Source organism: Echiichthys vipera (assembly GCF_963691815.1).
Source record: "Echiichthys vipera genome assembly, chromosome: 14".
In the NCBI taxonomy this organism is placed as follows: Eukaryota; Metazoa; Chordata; class Actinopteri; order Perciformes; family Trachinidae; genus Echiichthys; species Echiichthys vipera.
The window spans coordinates 12,636,379-12,656,366 of record NC_139839.1 but is presented as its reverse complement, the minus strand read 5'-3'; the positions used below and the strand labels follow the sequence as shown (position 1 = coordinate 12,656,366).

The following is a 19,988-nucleotide window of genomic DNA, read 5'->3' as shown; positions in this document are numbered from 1 at the left end:
GATATTAATATCAGGGTGGCTTAAAAACTCAATAGAGACAAATTTCTGTCTTAGACAAAAAGTATTTCCAGTATATCATACTTTTCAAATAGGTTTTTAAATGATTATGGGCTCAAGAAAAGGTCACTCTGTAACTGCTATGTACTGTAACACCCAGTGCAGAGGAGAAGTAAAAAGCCATGTTGTGAGTCTTTGTACAGTACAAGGTGTCTTCCATTTGTAGCAGCCACAGAGCAGCTCCTTCTGTCTTCTGTCAACACTGAATCACAACTGCATTTGATTTCTGATTGCCGTGACAGTGTGTTAACAATTTGTGTTTTACAGTAAAAGTGTTCTTTGAGATGCAGCAGAGTTCTTGTGACTGATTTCTTTCTTCTTTTTTTTGTGGGACAGTGGTAGAATAAAAACGGTGAGAGAGGGTAAATAGAAAAATCACATTTGCTTCCAGTTCATTTCACTCCATACAGACGACCACATTAGCACACAGTTCCCTTCCAATGGAGAAGCCATTTCAAACTTTTCACAGCTCATATTATGCTTTACTGAAAAAAACTGTACTCTGAAACAGGAACTCTCTGCTCCTACTGGACATGAGCTTCAGCAGTCCAACAGTCCAGCAGTATATTAACCTCGTCCTGCCCACAGAAACACCTTCGCTTTTCCTCTCCTGTGATGCCAAACCCCTTCCCTTATCAGAAGGCAGCCGAGGCACAACCAGCAATCAATAACCAGTAATCACCAGACTACAAGCTGGCAGACTCTTTTCATTCTATATGTCACACCACAAACTTCTCCCATTCGGCTAGTGATGCATACTATTCTATCAGCAGTTGATGGGCTGTGAGACATCACGGGGAAAGAGTTCCTGCTGAGGAGGAATGATAGAGGACATTTAAAAAGTGGCCTGAAGTTCACATGCCCAGATATGATTTTATTATCTGATAGCAACCGCTGTTCAACAGCGGTTGATAACATTTTCACCTTCATTTTAGACATTTCCCCTACTTGGTAGTTGGGCTTTGGCCTCCCAGACATTCACATTTGGAGCAAGATGATGAGTCATTGCTTTACATAAGGCAAGGACATTTGGTGCCTGGACTAAAGAATGAATCTTTCCTGTGCTCCCCCTTTTCTTTATCTGTCTTTTTCTGTTCTTCTTTTTTTGCCGGGCTCAGCTTAAACCCTGTCCCTGCGTCCTTTACAAAGTCACTCAACTGGATAAAGTCATTTACCTGGATGAAGGGGAGCGAGAGTGGGGAGCAGACAGGGCGGGCTGTGTAGGGCAGAGAGGAAGTCTTTGATAAACATTGTATTTGTACGGAGAATTAAGCGAAAATGGAAGAGGATCACAGAAATGGAGCAATGACAAGTAACACAGAGAGGGCAAAACTGAAGCCTGAATACTTTGAAAAGACAAATTTAGTCTTGACTTTTTGACCAGCAGGGGAAGACATTTAAAGTAAGAAAGAAAAGCTCTATAAATATCAGTTACATGGTGTCCATTTTATCGAACATGAGGACAATATATTCTCTGAGATTAAAATTGTGATAAACAGAGTGACAGATTGAAGTTTGTGTGCCTGTTTGTAGAGTATTTTAGGCCAGATATGTCCAGATATGAATCATTAAAACAGCATGTTAGTTGAAATCCTATGCTTTGATTTCATTTTATCCATCTATATGAGACAAAAAATATTATCTGGGGGTTTCCAAACAATTTGCCCATTTATTGGCAGTCTTCATTTTACTTAAATAATCAAATGTTACTCCACTTTTGAATGTGTCTTCAATACCTTCTCACTATTGTGGCGAATATATGACCCTAACCTAGTTCAAGATTTAACCCAAAACTCTTTAAGTGTTACCCAAACAAATGCGTTTTCACAGCTGCTTAACATTATCTGTCACATTATAGACATTTCTAGATGCACATCAATTTTGGACTGTTTAAAGTAAGCCAAGACTTCGTTTTAGCTGCTCTAGACTCTCAGGTCTCAGGCTGTAAGTTGTTGGTCAGATTTTCCAATACTTTGGTTTATGACCTGTGACACTAAAGCCATTCCCATCAGCCTCAACTGTACTTTGTGTGCTAATTAGCCAACATGTTAAACTAAGATGGCAATTGTGGTAAACATTATACCTGCTAAACATTAGAATTAGAGTTAGATTATTAGCATGTTAATCTCAGTATTCAGCTCTATATACCAATGTACCTCAACACTGTCGTACAGAGCCGCTAGCCTGGCTGCAGGCTGTTGTCACCTACCACATGCACATACAGCACACACACACACACACACACACACACACACACACACACACACACACACACACACACACACACACACACACACACACACACACACACACACACACACACACACACACACACACACACACACACACACACACACACACACACACACACACACACACACACACTCCTTTTTCATATTTTCACATCTACATGCTGTGTTTGTTATCTCTTTAAGCTTTAAAAGACACACACATTTGTACTCTCCTGCTGTTTTCCAGCATGACACATTTGACCCTTGGTTCCCTGTGATTGTAATGCAGACCTTGAGTTAAGGGTTGATGGACTCTGGGCTGCAGAGAGATACTGACTTTACAGGTCGATTGTGATTCTCCACGGTTTATTCGTCACAGTGCTGATGAGATTAACACCGCCATGCCCTTCTGTTATATCTCCCTGTGCAGACCTCTACCAGCCTTGGACTCTTTGGTGCTTTAAAAAGAAGCGGATGAGATAGTGGTGACCTTTTTCCGGTGAGCTCAGAGGTGCTGACTGATCTGACATCCCACTGTGGTTCAGTTACACTTTGAATCATTTCACATTGCGCAGATCTCCTGCTTCTTGCAACTTTATGAATACATTTATTTCAAAATACAGGGAAACACTTGCTGTGTTCAGTGTCTGGCAAAGCTCTGCGTGAAGCCAACATTTCCTGACAGTGATGATAAGATATACTGATGTAAAGAACACTGCTAACGCACCGTTTTTATTTGACCTTTTATTAATGTTTTGGTTGGTTTTCTATGCCTACAACAATCACATGCATGGTTAGATTCTATCTCCTTCTCCTTTGCCACTTCAGTGATAAAACTGACCTCACCTGGTGTCAAATGATAATCACATTGATTTGAGAGACCAAAGGCTGTTCAGAAAGACAAGAAGGCATCCCATGTTCTCCATGATTTACTCCAGCACCGCCTGCTCGCACAGACATGGCACTTACCATCCTTCCTCACCTGGTCTCTCTCCCCCTTTGCAATATGCACCCCCTCAGTAGATTAGAAACTGGAATACCTTGTCCTCCCTGCGGGTGTCCTAAATGTAGGCCATTAGTTTGCAACAATTTGCAAGGGCTGCAGTTTTTCAGTAATTACTTTGATTCACCATCTCACTCCAGCTTCCCAACTCAGAAATGATACATATACCTTTACTGTATATTTGTCACTTGGTTAATAAGATAAAGTCTATAGGTTAATAAGTTAGTCTGCTGTAGACATGATGCATATGTACAACAATGCTCAGAGGTTGACGTATTCGGTTGTGCAAGATGAACACTTAATAGTCTGGTATAGTCATTTAACTGTTTGGCTCTGTGCTTATCCCAGTGTGAGAGGGATATGCAGTTCATTGATCAGCTGCTGAAAATGATGAAACTAGTTGTAAAAACTATTTTGATTGTGTTTGTAACAGGACACAAGGGTATCTACCCTAGTCTTTTTTTTTTTTTTTTTTTTTTGCCTTCCCCTTTCACGACATACGTGGTGATTAAACAGCCACGTTGGCCAATCTCGGGTCTGAGTCTTGCTCGTAGCGGTAATGGTAGACCTCCATTTGGTCTCGGCACGCCTCTCTGATGTTGTTGAGCCACCGTTTGATGCCTCCCCGGTTGAGATAAAGCACCATTAGAAACACCACCCCGATCAGAGCCAACACCAAGCCTAGGAACACGTACGAAACCGCCTCGAGGTTCTCGTTCATACAGTCCACGTCCTCTTCCCGGAGCTTCTCCACGGGAACCCCCCTCTTGGCCTCCGGCTCGCTGCACAGAAGACGCCCTGCATCCGGGCACTGGGATGAGTTCTTCAACCAGTAGTAAAACGCCTCCAGTTCACAGTTGCACCGAAACGGGTTTAAAGACAAGTAGACGCGTATGCGCCTTTGCTGGTACAAAATGGTTACATTGTCCCCCCCTATGCTCTGAATTGAGTTATTTATCAGCACTAACGCGTGGAGATTATACATATCTAATCTCACCAGGGGGATCGACTTCAGCATGTTTCCTGCCAACTCCAGTCTGTGGAGGTTGCGCAAACTTTGTGTGCTGAGCGCTTGTGGGAGCTGCTCCGCGGCCGGAGGCAACAGAGAGTGGTTTAGGTAAAGCGAGCGCAGCTCCGGTAACCCGTGGAAAGCCCTGGCCGAGATAGACTCCAACTGATTGTGGCTCAGATCCAGCAAATGCAACCGTGGGAGTCCCAGGAAGGCGTAAGGTTCAATAGCCCGTATCCCATTATAGGACAGCGACAGTGTCGTCATTTCCAACTCCGTCCCGTTGCTCATGAACGCACCACGCTGTAAAGTTGAAATGTTTCTCCACTTGAGTATCAAGGTGGACGTCCACTCAGGGATGTCTCCCGGTACCTCGGCGTCCTCCCCATCACGACAGGTCACAGTCCCCGAGTCTCTGGCACAGATGCAGGACGACGGACAAGCCTCATCCGTCCTGACAGGCGAAAACAACAAACACGCCACCGCTGCGTAATACAAACACCACTGATTCCAGATAGAAAAGAGACACTTTGAGTTGTCGGCACTGAAAAATATCCACATATTCTCCCTCATTTTAGTCTCAAAGCAGGTCTATGCCGATGCAAGTCTTGCAAAGAAGGTGACCGACTACAAGCCTCTCAGGCATGTAAAGCAGAATGAGTCCGGCATCGGTTACTTTGAACCATCAGAATAATAATTTAAAAAAAAAAAGCTCTTTCCACAGCAACCTCGGAGATGTGTGTCTCTGTCCGGAGAAGAGATGTCTTTTCTTTAGGGGGGTATTTACGCATCGGTACGGTGGACTAGAGCCGAGTGTGGCTGTGTGGATAGCTGCTGATCCGCGCTCCCTTGGTGGTATTTTTGACGCCTGTCACATACACACACACACACACACACACACACACACACACACACATACACACACACACACACACAGAGAGAGAGAGAGAGAGAGAGAGAGAGAGAGAGAGAGAGATGTACGCGAAATTTCCTACCATCAGTCATCCTAACTTTAGTTATTTTTTCATATTTGTAGAAGAAGGGGTCATTTAATACAGATACACTTGAGCTTTTGTTGTGTCATTTTTTCATTGAAAAAACCATCAAACCCAATCCTCCCAGTTTTAACAACTAATTAGCTAATTCATCATGACACAGATGGCTGCAGGATAACAGAACTCCAAGAGAGTTTGTTGTTTCCTTTCCCACTGCATGTTTCCAGTACAGTCTCAATTGAATGCTCTTTTGTTGTAAATCAGTTGTTTTAATTATGTGCAGGCAGTGGAGCCTGTTTAATGGGGTTCTTTCCAATTGATCCCTTTCCAAATGAAAGAAAACTGGCTTTTGGAGAGTTGGTCACACTCTTCACGTCTTCAGCTCAGGGTTGGCAAACAAATCAGTAAGCTTGAATACACAAGCCATCTCCAACAATATTTGCATGGGCATGTGGTGCTGGACTGACATGGGGCTGGTCTGCCATGTCTTTGCTCATAACTAATGGAACTATAAGTCAAAAGGTGTCTCAAAGCTTTTTGAAGTTGATCTTTAATGAAAACAGTGACAATATTTGTCTATTCCTCCACCGATCACCATAATTAAGAACACATATATAGGCCAGAAGCACAGAGAATGTATCTGTTTAGTGAAGTATTTTAGTGGTCAGCAAGAAATAAAGAGCGACAGAAGGAAAGACAGTCTGCTAGTAAGACAGAGAGTTCAATGTTCAGCACTACGGACAGCTCCACAGAGCGTGACAGTACTTTAAAGGAACTGGTATTCTGAGTTCAAAATTAAGCTTTTAAAGAAGTAATTTATGGAAGGAAAAAAGAAAAGAGGAAGGTGCTTAACCAACAACAAATACAGCATGAGCTGAGGAAGAAAAATAACTACAGCAGGACACGGGAAAGAAAAAGAGGATCAGCACCACGGAGAGCTCAAATTGGCAGATCAGGGAAAGAAGGTGAAGAAAGCACAAGAAATAAAGAGGAGGAGGAACAAAGTCTGTTTAAGACAAAAACAGAGAGATTCAGGGCCATGGATAACACAGAGGAATAAAGCCCCACATGGAAATAGTTGATTAAGGAAAGAAAGGCTAAATGCTACTGAACAGAATCCACTCCTATGTGATCCCATTTATTATAGACACTGGACACAAAAATAACTTTCAGGATGACCTGACCACAATGGCCTATTAACAAACCAAGTTCAAATCAAACCATTTGGGGTTTTCTTAATTAGAGCAGATGCAGACTAACAGTAAGCTGGTATTAGTCATTGCACATCCCTACTGAAAGCCAAGTTCAAAGTGAGCATTACTATAGGACTTTTCTTCTTCCTATTCCTCTTCTTCTTCTTCTTCCTCTTTTTTCACAATTTCTCTCTGTGTGTGCATTTACTGAGTAAGTGAGTTCTCTCCTCCTGTCCTCATGAAGCAAAAGGTGTATCAGCAGTCTGCCTAATTTTTAATGCCAGCCTTGTCAGTTTTCAACAGGCCTATGATGACATTTGTCTGAACCGCACATAACAGTAAAATGTACAATAGATATGGGCTTATTTAGTAAGAGAAAATGTTGAACATCATCTCGATGGAGCTTGCTGTGTTTATATATATATATATATATTATATATGTATATATATATATATATATATATATATATACATATAAAAATATGTATATATATATCCAGCTCTACACACAGGTAAACTATGTTGCTGAAAGTGTGTGAATGCCCCAAACATTACATCCCATTGTTTAACATTGCTCTCTTAATCTGCTATAACAGCCTCCACTCTTCTGGCTTAAAGACTTTCCACAAAAATGTGGAACCTGGCTATAGGGATTTGCACCAATTAAGTCAAAGCAGCAGGGCTCCAAAAAGAGTGTCCATATACTTCTGGCACTTTGGTGAATACACAGTTTAATACACAACTGACTAAATCATGTTATTAATATCACAGAGGAATAGCAACAGATATGAGAGCGATATCGATTCTCTAACCTAACTCTCAACAATAAATAAATAAACATATTACTAAAAAACAAACAAAAAAACTATTACTTCTTTAAAGGACAATAGCAACTTTAGAAGGCATTTAGGCCTAGTGTTTGTATTTACTGTAACAGGGGGGCCATGGCTCTTGAGAGTATTAAGCTGATTACAGTTCCCTGTCATGCTCAAGAGCACTAAATCAGGCTCTGGTGGACAAAAACGGCTGCGGCGGGGATGTAAATATAGTCACTGTGAGAGGGAAAGAATGAGAAACTGTGACAGCGAGGCAACAAGATAGAAGGAGATAGAGAATGATGGAGAATGGCTTTGCTGCTGGTGCTGCTGATAAGCACAGAGGTCCGTATAGGTGTCGGGTCAGTACAACATTGGGGATAATATTTCTTCCGACAAACAAACATCTGCTCAGTCCTCCTCTTCCTCTCACAGGACCCCACAAGTGTCTACTCTATCTGCCGGTGCAGAGAGCCGATTTAGTGGTGGCTGTTATTCACAAGCTATTGCTGGGATATTGTTATCGTGCCCTCCTGGTGGCCTTCAACTTGACACTGAACCTTGTAATTGATTTACTCAAGGCTGCCCATCCCTATCTCCTAACTGCAGTGTGTGTGTGTGTGTGTGTGTGTGTGTGTGTGTGTGTGTGTGTGTGTGTGTGTGTGTGTGTGTGTGTGTGTGTGTGTGTGTGTGTGTGTGTGTGTGTGTGTGTGTGTGTGTGTGTGTGTGTGTGGTGTGTGTGTGTGTGTGTGTGTGTGTGTGTGTGTGTGTGTGTGTATGAACTTGGAACTTGTGACCAGTTTCCAGTAACCTTGGCTGTGGAGTTTTCCTCATATCCTCAGGTGTGTCGTTATTTGCGACTCACTAAATTAGCAGCGGTATGCTGTTTTTGGTGTGTGTGTGTGTGTGTGTGTGTGTGTGTGTGGGTGTGTGTTTGTATGTGTGTGTGTGTGTGTGTGTACTGTGCAGTATGTACGCATGATTGCATTTTGTGCGTGCTGTGTGTAGAATTACATGTCCCCTGTTAATTCCATTTTCACATTTTGAATTCCTCCTTCATCCGTATTGCGTCACGCGTCATTCATTAACCTTGTTTTAATAGCCAGCCTGATCTGTTCTTCGTCTCCCCCCGTGGCTGGCACATACAGGACTTCCTCATAACTAAATAGCTAGATAGATTTGAGCTTTTCCACAGTTGGTGCATACATGGCAGAAACACGTAAGACATACAGAATTATACAAAGAGACAAAGACATGGATTAGCACTCTACATACTACAGACTGGATTTATTGTAACTTCAAAGGAGGTTACTTATTTAAAGCTCATATGACTGTAGGAACAGAGCTCTGCACATGAGTAGTCTATATCTGCATCCACAAGGAAGAGGGGTAAAGTGCTGGTGGAGTGAATGATCTGGGTCGTGTGTGATTGTGAGTGCCTCGGATAAGTTGGGGGTAGGAATACTAATGAGTTTGCTGTCTAAATGAGTTTGTTTATTCTTATTGGTATATGTAACCACATGTAAAAAAAACATATGGCACCATACAGAAGAACTGCCTCAATATTGCGATGGTACAGGAGAAAAAAAATAAAATGGGGTTGGACAGAGTAGTTTATGGATGGCTGTAAGTCTCTGTTGATAATACTTGTAAAAGTCCATGGTACGCTGATTGAAGCTGAAGTTATTTTTCAGTGTAATGCCAAGACATCTGAAAGACTCCACTTGCTTTACCTTCTCTCCTTTGATGGGGAGAACCAGGGGATGGATGATGCCTCAAGAGCAGTTTGATACTTAAGATTTTAACAAAGAAAGTTATAAAATGACCCAAGTAAAGGACAGGAACATACATATGACATGTAAAGACTGTCTTCAAGACTTGGAGGTATGATAATGTATAAAATAGCTGGTACAGTAGGTGGAAGCTTGGATCTCCCAACATGGCTCAACACTATCTGCACCTTGATCATCTCTCTGGTATGATATCACACAGAGAGAATACTCGAAAATGTAGCCTCAAAATGATGTAGTACGCAATCTCAGAACCCATCGGCTCTCTGTCTCATGACAATTCAGCCTCTGGGGGCATTAGCTAATATTTTGGGCTTTCAGGTGTAGCCAGCGCATATCCAGGCCAAGACTTCCTCTACCGAACGACGGCCAATATTTATGGTAAGCAACTTGAGACGCTAGAATGGAATTGGGCTTAAGATGCGGTGTCTCTATAAACCGATATCTGCATATGAAAGTAGAAGTAGTAGTAGTAAACAAAAAGGTAATGAAAAGCGAAATTGACGTCAAACAATAAATAGCCTGTGGGTTGACGGACAATGTGTTCCGCCACTTTTGCTCTCTAAATGACTTTTTACCTGCATGTAACCAAAGCCTGCCCAAACATGATTGGTGAATACTAATCGTTTTACATTCAAATGCAGAATCTGTTTATAGAGATTACATGCGTTGACCCATGCCAAAGGGTGCTTGAGTGCACATTTAAATTTTTAGCCGATCGCCTTAGCTGGAGCTGTTGACAGCCACTACTGTTTATAAATAAAGTAAGGATGGACACTGGCTTAGTTTCCAAGGGGCACAGACCAAAAATGCCTCTGAACGTTCCTTTGATAGACCTACATCCAATCACAGCAACAAAATAAATAAAAAAAAAACAGCTTTTCTCAAGCAGGAGAAAAATGGTGGCTAAACAGAACACTAGAATTTAACATTTGAGGAGGGAAGCAGGCAATGTCGAAATCATGATCAATCAGCCCTTTAAATAACAGATTTTTTTCCCCTTCAAAAAAATTACCCAGTATTGCATCTTTATTGGATTCTGGCCTTCTTTTTACATTTGACAGCGTAGCAATACTCATTTAAGTTGAGCATGAAAAGGTCTTGAAGCTGAAGACTACCTTTAATAAAGGTGGAAATGTATTTCCCTCTCTGTGGAGACTTACTATGGAGACATAACTCTGACATTACTGGCTACAGGCACACAAACTTAAACTGCTGATATCTTTTAGATGCGTACCAGGGGACATACTGTGGTACAACAGGGTGCTCATGGGTAACATTTAATCTAAAATCCTTTCGTTAATCTTTTCCCTTGCACTCTGTCTTTGATAGTGTGGGGTGAGAAGTTGAAGGACTCTGTAGCAACTGTGAATAATGCGGTTTACACATACACACACACATGCACGCACGCACGCACGCACGCACACACACACACATACACACACACACACACACACACACACACTACTATCTACCTGACGCAACCTAAAACTTCAGAGGGGAGTGTGCACATGGGCAGGTGGAGATCAGGATTCATCTATCTCCTCTCCAGACAAAATACTGGAAAATACCTCAGAGTTGAAAGGACCAATAGAAACACGTCTTCTACCTCACTCTCTCTATCTCTCCCATCCCAAATGCAGTGTGTACCTCTTTTTGTCTGGTCCACCTGTCTCTCTGTCCACCTGTCTCTCATCCGTCTATCTCCAGACCTGCTCCTTAAAGAGTACTCCACCACCGGATGAATAAGAGATGAGGGGATGAAGGAGTAGAGGATGGAGGTGAGGGAGAAGTGAAGAAGTGCAGGCAGAGCCCTGTGGGGATGAGGGTGTAAATGGATCTTGAGGAGCCGGTGTCACCTGTCCCGGGACCATTAATTAGTCATTTAGACTTGTAATGGAGTGAGCTGTAGCCAGACAGACACAACTGGCCAAACAAAGCCAAGTCACTCAATCAGAGGAGTTAGCTGTGGCTGTTGATCATTCTGTTTGGCTGGAGTGGAAAACTATAGATGAATCACTGAGTTCCTGTCATAACATTACATACTGTATGTCTAATGTGGAATATATTCTCTTTGTTGGATCCTGAGATTTTCAGAGATACATGGAGGATTATATGAAGGACAATTTACATAACACAATAATTACAATAATAATAATAATAATAATAATAATAATAATAATAATAATAATAATGATAATAATAATAATAATAATAATAATCACAAAACATAAAATAATAATAATCATCGTAATTATAATAATACTAATACTAATAATGCATTTATTCCAGAGACAGGACATAAAAAGACCCAATATGAGATAGGACTCAGACACAGTTGGTGCATAAAACGAAACCAATAAATAATAAAAGAGAATATTAAAAAACAAGCCAAATCTGGAGGTAACAAGACAGAGATATAGGCTATATATGTTCCTAACTTTCTTTGTCAGTGTTTTCTTTATATATTATATTATTATGTAATGTTCATATTCATTGTTCACATTACGGTCTTGACTAGGTGTTTATCACTCAGTGATTATCCTCAATCTCTTAAAATATGGAGTCTGATTGTTGTGATCCGCAAATCAATAGTTGAGGGATGCGGTGAAGATCAACTTCACATATTTTGCTCTCTAAATAAACACAAGGGTCTTATAAATTCATTACACATTCAGCTAATTCAGCTTCAAATGCAGGAGGCATACTTTTATTGATTATCACATATAGGGCTTCGGAGCAAAACGTCTTTCTGAGATATCTGTAAGTCAAAGAACATTGATTGCTAAGATGATATTTAGATTGAATTACAAAGTGCTACTACTACTTTTTTTTTCCCACCCTGTCTATCTGGCCACAAAATGAGACTTACTTACTTAAATGAAAACGCCTTAAATATAAGAATTAGGGGTGAGATGATACGCAGCAGATATTAATGAGTTAATGTATGTTGTTAACCCCACAAAGTCCCTATGGCGTTACACAGTTAGTATTTCACAATAATGACTCCTCCAGTAACCAGATGGATTAGTTTACGTCTTCTCCTAGTCTGTAATAACTTTAAGTTTCTGACGATCACGTAACAAACAAATGATATGGATACTTGGCTTGCGATGTGTCTATTGATTGAATTACAAAACGGTTGATATGTGATGTTCAGGTAACTGCTGTTTGACCTTGTGGCTGTCATTGGCCGAGGACACAGAGGCCTCCGTGGCAATTAAGACACTCCTGTTTGAAGGGTGAAGTGTATCGGTGACACCTTGGAAAGTGAACCAACTGCCAGAGTCAGGGCAAGATACTGGCCGGGCGCCAGTCCTAGAAGGGGTTAATCAGTTCCAGTGGTAAGTGATCCTGTTTCAGTACCGCTATAGAGATAGAATGTTTTGGAAAAACGAAATAGCTTCCGTTTGTCTATTAGATAATTGAAATATAAATACTGTGCTGTATGCTTTCTTTCTTTCCTTGGTACAAAATTTGGTCAGTCTCATAAGCGTTGTGTTTTTTGCCACATTTTATTCAAATAATACAATGTCAATGATTGTTAAATATAGTAAATAGAATAGGACAACTAAAGGACTTTTTAGAGCAGTGATATGTGGCCTAGCCAGCCTGACATCACTCCCTAAAGATCTTTCAGTAAACCTTGGTGCTGTCAGGCTGTCCCAAGGGGGAAAAGTAAAAGAGGTATTTATGTTTGGCCAGGTAATCAGAGCAGTAGTGCCCTTCATCCATCAGCAACCAGACTGTACATCACTTCTGCCCACAGTCAGAGTGAACTTTCCAAGGCAATGCTGCTGTGCTGCTTTACATCCAAGGCAGAGGGAGGCTGAGTAGATGGACGGCCAGCGATCAGAGTCTAGTGCGCTCGCCTCTCAGTTATTTAATAATTAATGTATTTGTGGCTGCTGAAAGATGTGCGATGTGAGATCTCAAGGATTGTGTGGTCAAAGAAGGTAGTTAGGTAGTTAAGATAATAGCAGGCAACAAAAGTTAGTTGTGGTGGAAATTAATTAAGTACATATATTCAAGAACTGCACTTAAGTAGAATATGTTGCTACTGTACTTATTTGTATCAGTAAGCCCAAAAAGGCTAAATTAACAAATAAAAAATAAGACAACAGAATATGAATAAAACTTTTAATTTTAGGTTTATTTTGGTTTTCTTTGTTGTTGTTTTTTCATGCAACACTAATCATATCATTACCCCATTTATTGTTTGATCCTTTGGAGGGTGACCTACATATCCCTAGGTTGGGAGACACTCGACTAAACAATCAAACTGTATTTAAAGTAGTTAGCTAGCTCCAACTAGCTTAGACCACTTATCAACAAGGGGACCAACAAGTACTATCTGTGCTGAAGTGTCCTTGAACACGACACCAAATGCCCACCTGCTCTGCAGCTGATCCTGCTCTCTTCTAGTGAAGAGAGAGAGAGTAATATAGGGACATTTCCTTACAGAGAGCAATAGAGAATCCCATTACATTACAGGGAGGAATAACTGATGAAGGAGAAGCATGGGCATTGGGGAAAATGTCTTCATCATCATCCATCCATGTTTCACCACGGTGCTGAAAATACTTGTGCCATTATGTCTGAGAACAGACATTTGCAGAGCAAAGGAGGCATGGATAAATGGACAAGGAGGAGAAAACGAATATTTTACATTTATTATGGTGAAGCTTATTAAAAAGGGGAGGTCATTATTTTTATCTAGAGAGAGAGAGAGAGAGAGAGAGAGAGAGAGAGAGAGAGAGAGAGAGAGAGAGACTTTACTCCTGTGGCTGGTCGACAAGATAGATCTACAGTTTTATGTGAGCCTGTTTGAGGAGCCCATGCCAAGCTATTGCTTCATCAAACACACAATATATCCTTCTTATATTATCATTGGTTTGTGAGATGAATATAATTTTAGGGCAGTTATGAAAAAAGAAGGAAGAAAGAGTTGCAGTTCTTCAAATTAGATATTTAGTGCCCCAGGCGGCAGCGGGAAAAGCTGACACCAAAGACTATAAACTAAGTAAATAAATAAATTTCCCCAAGAGCGACTTTCTCCTCAATAGTTTTTGTTTGTTTGCTTTTTGAAGTTCGTCTCTATGTCACCTGGGTTATTGTTCCCTGGGGTGGGATGAATAATGTCAGCAATATTCAGCTTTCATATCTGGGAAGATCATAACAAGAGCGAAGGGGATGGGAGAAAGCATTCCTCCACAGGGTTCGTCAGGGCTGTAGTTCAGGGTTAGGCCGAGTTAATCGAGACCAAGTCAAGTCCAAGATACGGTCCAGTCGAGTCCAAGTCAATACCGAATCCAGAGCAAATAAAAAACTGTTCAAGACCATAATAGGCAATAGTGTCTTTCCAATACTTATATAATGATTAAGGGATTAGGGTGGATCTAGAAACAAGATTGATGTATCTGCTAACATCAAACTTATCCACAAGTGCAAGACTTCAAAAAGGTCTATTCGAGTACTAAACCCCTGGAGTTTATCAACAACATCTCCTCTCACTGTGGATGATAATGTGATGAAAATGAAAGTAAAATGATGCCAAATAAAAGTGCTTATGAAATTGATTTGAATTGTTTTGATTTGAATTACAAGAACCAGCTGATTGAAAAACTGATTGAACAAGACAGGTCTACAGCCATGCTAGCATGATCCTAAAACGCTTAAAATTGCAATGCTAAAATGCTGATGCAAAGCAAGTGTAATCTTTGGCATGACCAGCTCTTTGCATCTTAGTATGCTAACATTTGCTAGTTAGCATTAACACAAAGTACAGCTGAGGCTGATGGGAATGCTATTAGTAGAGATCCATCTTTTGGAGGCCTTGAATATCTGCACACAACTGCTGCTTAGTCATCCGTGTGTGTGTGTGTGTGTGTGTGTGTGTGTGTGTGTGTGTGTGTGTGTGTGTGTGTGTGTGTGTGTGTGTGTGTGTGTGTGTGTGAGAGAGAGAGAGAGAGAGACTGTGCTCCAGCTCCAAGTGAACAGACTTTTTAAGGAGAGTGGTTGCCGGTGGGTGTGCCTGTCCAGTTGACCCTCACCTTGTCCAGTGGTGTACACGCCTCTCATGCACAGGTGCCAAATTTAGCAAGCGTCTCGGCAGCTGAAATTACACCAGCCCTCAAACACGTAGATCGAGATTCTCATTCAACCCACAAGCTCTCTCTGTCTCTCTCTAATAATGAATTAGATATTCAAATTGTAGCCTGCAAGTGCAAACAAAAACTAATGAACCTTTCTATTTTTGCTCCAACACAAATCAAGAACAATAGAGTCTTCCAAAACGGCTTTAACACTCAGTCTTGAGTGACTATTATTTACTGTCAGACATTTCCATAATAGTTGGTAATAACCTTGCCAGTGGGAGAATTATGGGGATTTTATTTTTACATGAGCACCAGCCACATTACCATCTTCTGCATCATGTATCAGATGTCCTCCGCCGCGGAGAGAGGGGCTGAAAGATCGAGCATCGAGGAAACTGACTAAAGGAACAAATCCACTTAAAGGCTGATGCAGACATCTGAGAGCTTGAGGGGGTCGGAGCTTGCCGGGGTGAAGCAAGGGGCTCATGTAACTATAAAGATGGGAGGAATGCAAGAGGGGATATTTTGTCTCATAAAGGGTGAACATGAGACCCTCCAAAGGGGTCTGCATGGGAGATTTTAAAGTGCAGGTTGATGGATAAGCGGTGAAAGAGGAGGTCAATGGCTCCTAAAGCTGTTACACCTGTAAAATAATGACATAGAGTTTATAGGTTTAACAGTTTAAGCACGACAGCAAAGCAATCACTTTTGGTTTTAGTTTGGGTTTTTTCTCTTGTGATGTGTCTGATTTTTTGACTGTTTTTGGATGGATTGGCTTAAGATTTTGTCCCCAAAGAACAATTCCTTCTGACTTTGGTGATCCCCTGTCTTTAAACTCCAGCACCACAAATGGGTTGACGTCTGTGGCTGGAGTGAAATGTCTCAACAACTGTTATTGTCCACTTTGGCACAGACATTCTTGACTTTTCATCTAGTGCCATTATTATGTCTAACTTTCAATTTATTTTTGTATTCTGTTTCATGATTTAGTTTTCTTAACAATAAGCCTTCCAGCGCCACTCATGGCTGTAGACTCCAAGGCTACGTTTGCACGTGGCCGGCTATTTTCATAAACGGACATTTTGCGTCTCTGTTTTCAAAATAACATCATGCACACCTGTCAGAAAAAAATGTGGTTTACAATGACCCATGTACAGTATATATGCCATCAAGAGCATGCCAAACCTGTAGGGAGCAGTGTATAGAGAAGCTCGGGCCCACGTTAGCTAATGATCCATGATCACAGAAGCCAAATGAAAATGTAAACATAGGTCGTGCCTATGACGCAGGTGCAACTTTGACGTTGGCTGCCAAATTTTTTTTTCAAAAACTCCACTTTGGCCAGAGTTTTTAGGAATAATCGTTTTCAGAGGCGAATTCTCTGATTGTGTGTAAGGCACAAACACAGGGAAATATCTCTATTTTAACAATAACCGTGTACGTTTAAACAAGGCCCAAATCTGTCTCTTTTGAATCCCCCCAACTGACAGTAAATACCAAATTGCAAGGGTTAATGCCTCTCAAATATCTAGCTCTTATATGAAGCAGTTATGATAGTTTTAGGTCACTATTATTATAGTTTGGGATCATTAAGGATACTAAATAGTAGTTCCACACATCATTTCTCATTATAAGTGAAAACATTCAGGTTGTTCATTGTAAAGATATCTCCGATTAGAAGTTGTGAGAGAAGCAGCTGGTGATGATCTTAGCATAAGAAGAGCTAATATCACCAAATGCTTAAAATGTGACCGGTGAAGACTTCAGTCAGTATCTTTTCTTTCACTTTACTATTCCAGCCACACCTTTAGACTGAAGGTTAGAGTTCATTGTTATGGTTACCAGCTGTGTGTATAATTCATGCAGGGTCAGTTGTAATGTTGAGGACCAGCGGCTTACAGGAGACGAGATGAGTCAGGTCAACTCAGCTGTTAGTAACTCTGTCGGTCTGTGTTACGGATATTGACGCAGGCCTTGTTACAGAATACACACGCGACAGCTTTTTGTTTGCGGTCTGGCCAGTTTTGATTGCATTATGTATAGCAAGACATCTGATAAGCCCGACATCAGGCCACTGGAAATAGCCTCAAATGGCAATGGACAGTCAAATAAGGAACCTGTGATCATATACTGTATCAGCAAGGAGATGTCTGCAGACCTACTCAAGCTGGCTGTGTTTCTCTTCTCTTACTCCTTTTTTTTTCTCCCTACATCCCAATATTTAGTGTGCTTGTGTTTTCCCTTTTGAACGTGAGCTCACGCTGTCTCTTTAAACTTCTAACTGGTATATAAGCTTACAAAAGAAGAGGAGAAAGAGAACAAACAATCAGAAATAACTCAGAAGACATGAATGTGCAGTTTGTGTGATTTTAGATCTTAAGGAATTAATCATTTGCATGGTGGGCTTTTTATTTTTTACATCACCAGTCTTCCACGGGTGTGTTTGGAGAGGAATATTATCTATAGGATTAATATGACAACTATGTTATCACTAGCTCTACATTAGGGGATGTTAAGCTACATTAGTGCACATCTGCTATTGTGTGCTGTATCTCTTTATGTCAGTGTTATCTCTGGCTCTACATTTGCGAATTTTAAGCTGCATCAGTGACTCTCCCACTCTATGAAGACATTATCTGGCATGTCGTGCTTGCATTATGTTAATATACAGTAGCTCATTAGAGGACAAACTGTACAAAAAAGGGACATGCTCAGGATTTCCTAAGGGATTTGAGTTTGGAGTTGAATAACTGTATCAGGTTCATTCGAATTTAAAATGCAATTGTTGTAGAGTGGCTACATACTGTACATTAGCATGATTCAGTCAGCCAGTTCTCTGATTTATACCACAAGGAAGATGTTGTTGGTAAAAAATACAACTTGTAGTTGACTTTATAGTATCGCATCCTTAAGAATGTTTATAGCTTTGTTTGGCAAAAAAAACTAAACCCATATACCTGAACATTTAACAAATGGTTCAACATTCATTCAAGCCAGCAGGTTTGGACATGTACTTTAGGGCAAAAAGTACAGCAGTAAAATAAAAGTATTATATCAATAATTACACAAAATAAATTAATAAATAATCTTGGGTCAAATAAAGTTGATTTTGAAGATATAGGTTTTTATTTGCTGCACTGATTGTCTGTTAGCTAATAAATATGTCTTTAATATCTTATGCGATCCGTTTTAATGCCTTCACCTTAATGCCCCGAGCTAATCAGTGTTAGCCACGTCCGGCTGTTAGTGACTCTCCAGGATTTCTCCATTAATAGTTGTTACACGAAAACTGTCTTGATGGCTTATTTGATGTATGTAAATGCAGAAGAAGACCATGGGATGATTTTGCACAGGAATTACACTTTAAGAGGGTAGTGTCAACATTTTGGCTAACCAAGTTAGAGTTTCAATGATTACCTGATAAATCAGTCAAAGCAAAATCAATCACTATTTTGAAAATCAATGAAAGTAATTTTTCAAATGAAAAATAGTAAAAATATTCAAAGGTTCATTCTCAAATGTAGTAAATAAAATAATTTGGCAATCTTTCTGGGCTCTAGGATATTGTGAAGGGCATGTTCCACTATATATTAGACCAAATGATTCGAGAAAGTATTCAACATATTAATATATAATGAAAATAACTTTGTTGCAGCCTTAATCACAGTTTTTCCTGAATGTTATTCGTTTCAACAAACGGTGACAGAGCATCCACTGTCTGGAATAACTACTGTGATATCGTCTTTTTTTGCCCCAAAGTTTAGTCCCAGCAGTTAATGAATGTCTTTTTTGGTCCTGAACCTGCGGCAATCTCGTCACTGCAATATTTAGCAGGAGCCCTGTTAAGATTGTTCTAGCCAGACAAGCCTTGCCTACAAGGACCTATGCACCATCGACACTGTGCTGTGGTCAGGGCCATGTTTGGACTATGGCTTGTCCTTCTGGCGGGATGCAGAACAGTCAGCCAATTAGTTATTCAAAGGGATAAGTCCATGATTTGCTCATACAGACCAGAGCAGAAAACACAAACAGGCTGAAAGCATCAACCCCTGGTCACAGGAGTACAGAACCGAATGGAACAAAAGTTGGATAGCTGAAGTCTTTGGGGTTTGTTTTGTTTGTCTAATGGCTTTTATTGTATGGTTCTATTTGTAAGTTTGTATGAGTAGATATGTATGGGTGTATGTATTTTTTATAGATAAACATATAGTTAATACAGAAGCAGAATATTTGTATTTGTATACATGTAAATTGTGCTTCAATTTAGTTGTTAACTGTGAGCATGAATGCTACAAATAAAAAAATTGAAATAAACTCAAACTCAACCGCCCTGTGGATCTTTTGGAGTTCATACACGACGACTCCACTGATTGATTTTACGAGCTGCCTCTCCCGTGAGCTTTTTTGGTCTTGACCTTGACTTTCTGTAAGTACCCAAATCTGTCAGATTGGCTGCCCTCCAGATACGTTTGACGTCTAACTGGCAGATGCCTCGGAGAGTTCCAGCTGTGATGGAGATTTTATTGTCTTTGCTCAACAGGAGCGTTCACTCATTTCTGAAAACCAATGAACCTCTACAGTAGAGCTCCCTCATATATTCTTGCTGCTTACATGTGGCATTTTTTCCTCATCCAGAAATAAATAGAAAGTTAAGAATTAATTACAAGTTGAGGAAAAACGTAAAACCTCAACATAATGCTTTTATAGGACTGGCTCGTAAAGACTTTTAAGTTGAAGGTATAAAGGTCTCAGAGGACATGGGGTGGGAACTGTAGGTTCAAGAGCTACATCTTACTT

At 40.5% G+C, this 19,988-nt stretch overlaps 1 protein-coding gene across 1 annotated transcript; it reads right to left on the bottom strand.

The window, feature by feature from the left end:
• Nucleotides 1-3,799: 3,799 nt before the first annotated feature.
• tpbgl (trophoblast glycoprotein like) lies at nucleotides 3,800-4,873 on the bottom strand (the record flags this gene model as incomplete). Its single annotated transcript, XM_083927129.1, has 1 exon — nucleotides 3,800-4,873. The coding sequence occupies one exon, from the start codon at nucleotides 4,871-4,873 to the stop codon at nucleotides 3,800-3,802; it is 1,074 nt and encodes a 357-aa protein (XP_083783255.1).
• Nucleotides 4,874-19,988: the final 15,115 nt, after the last annotated feature.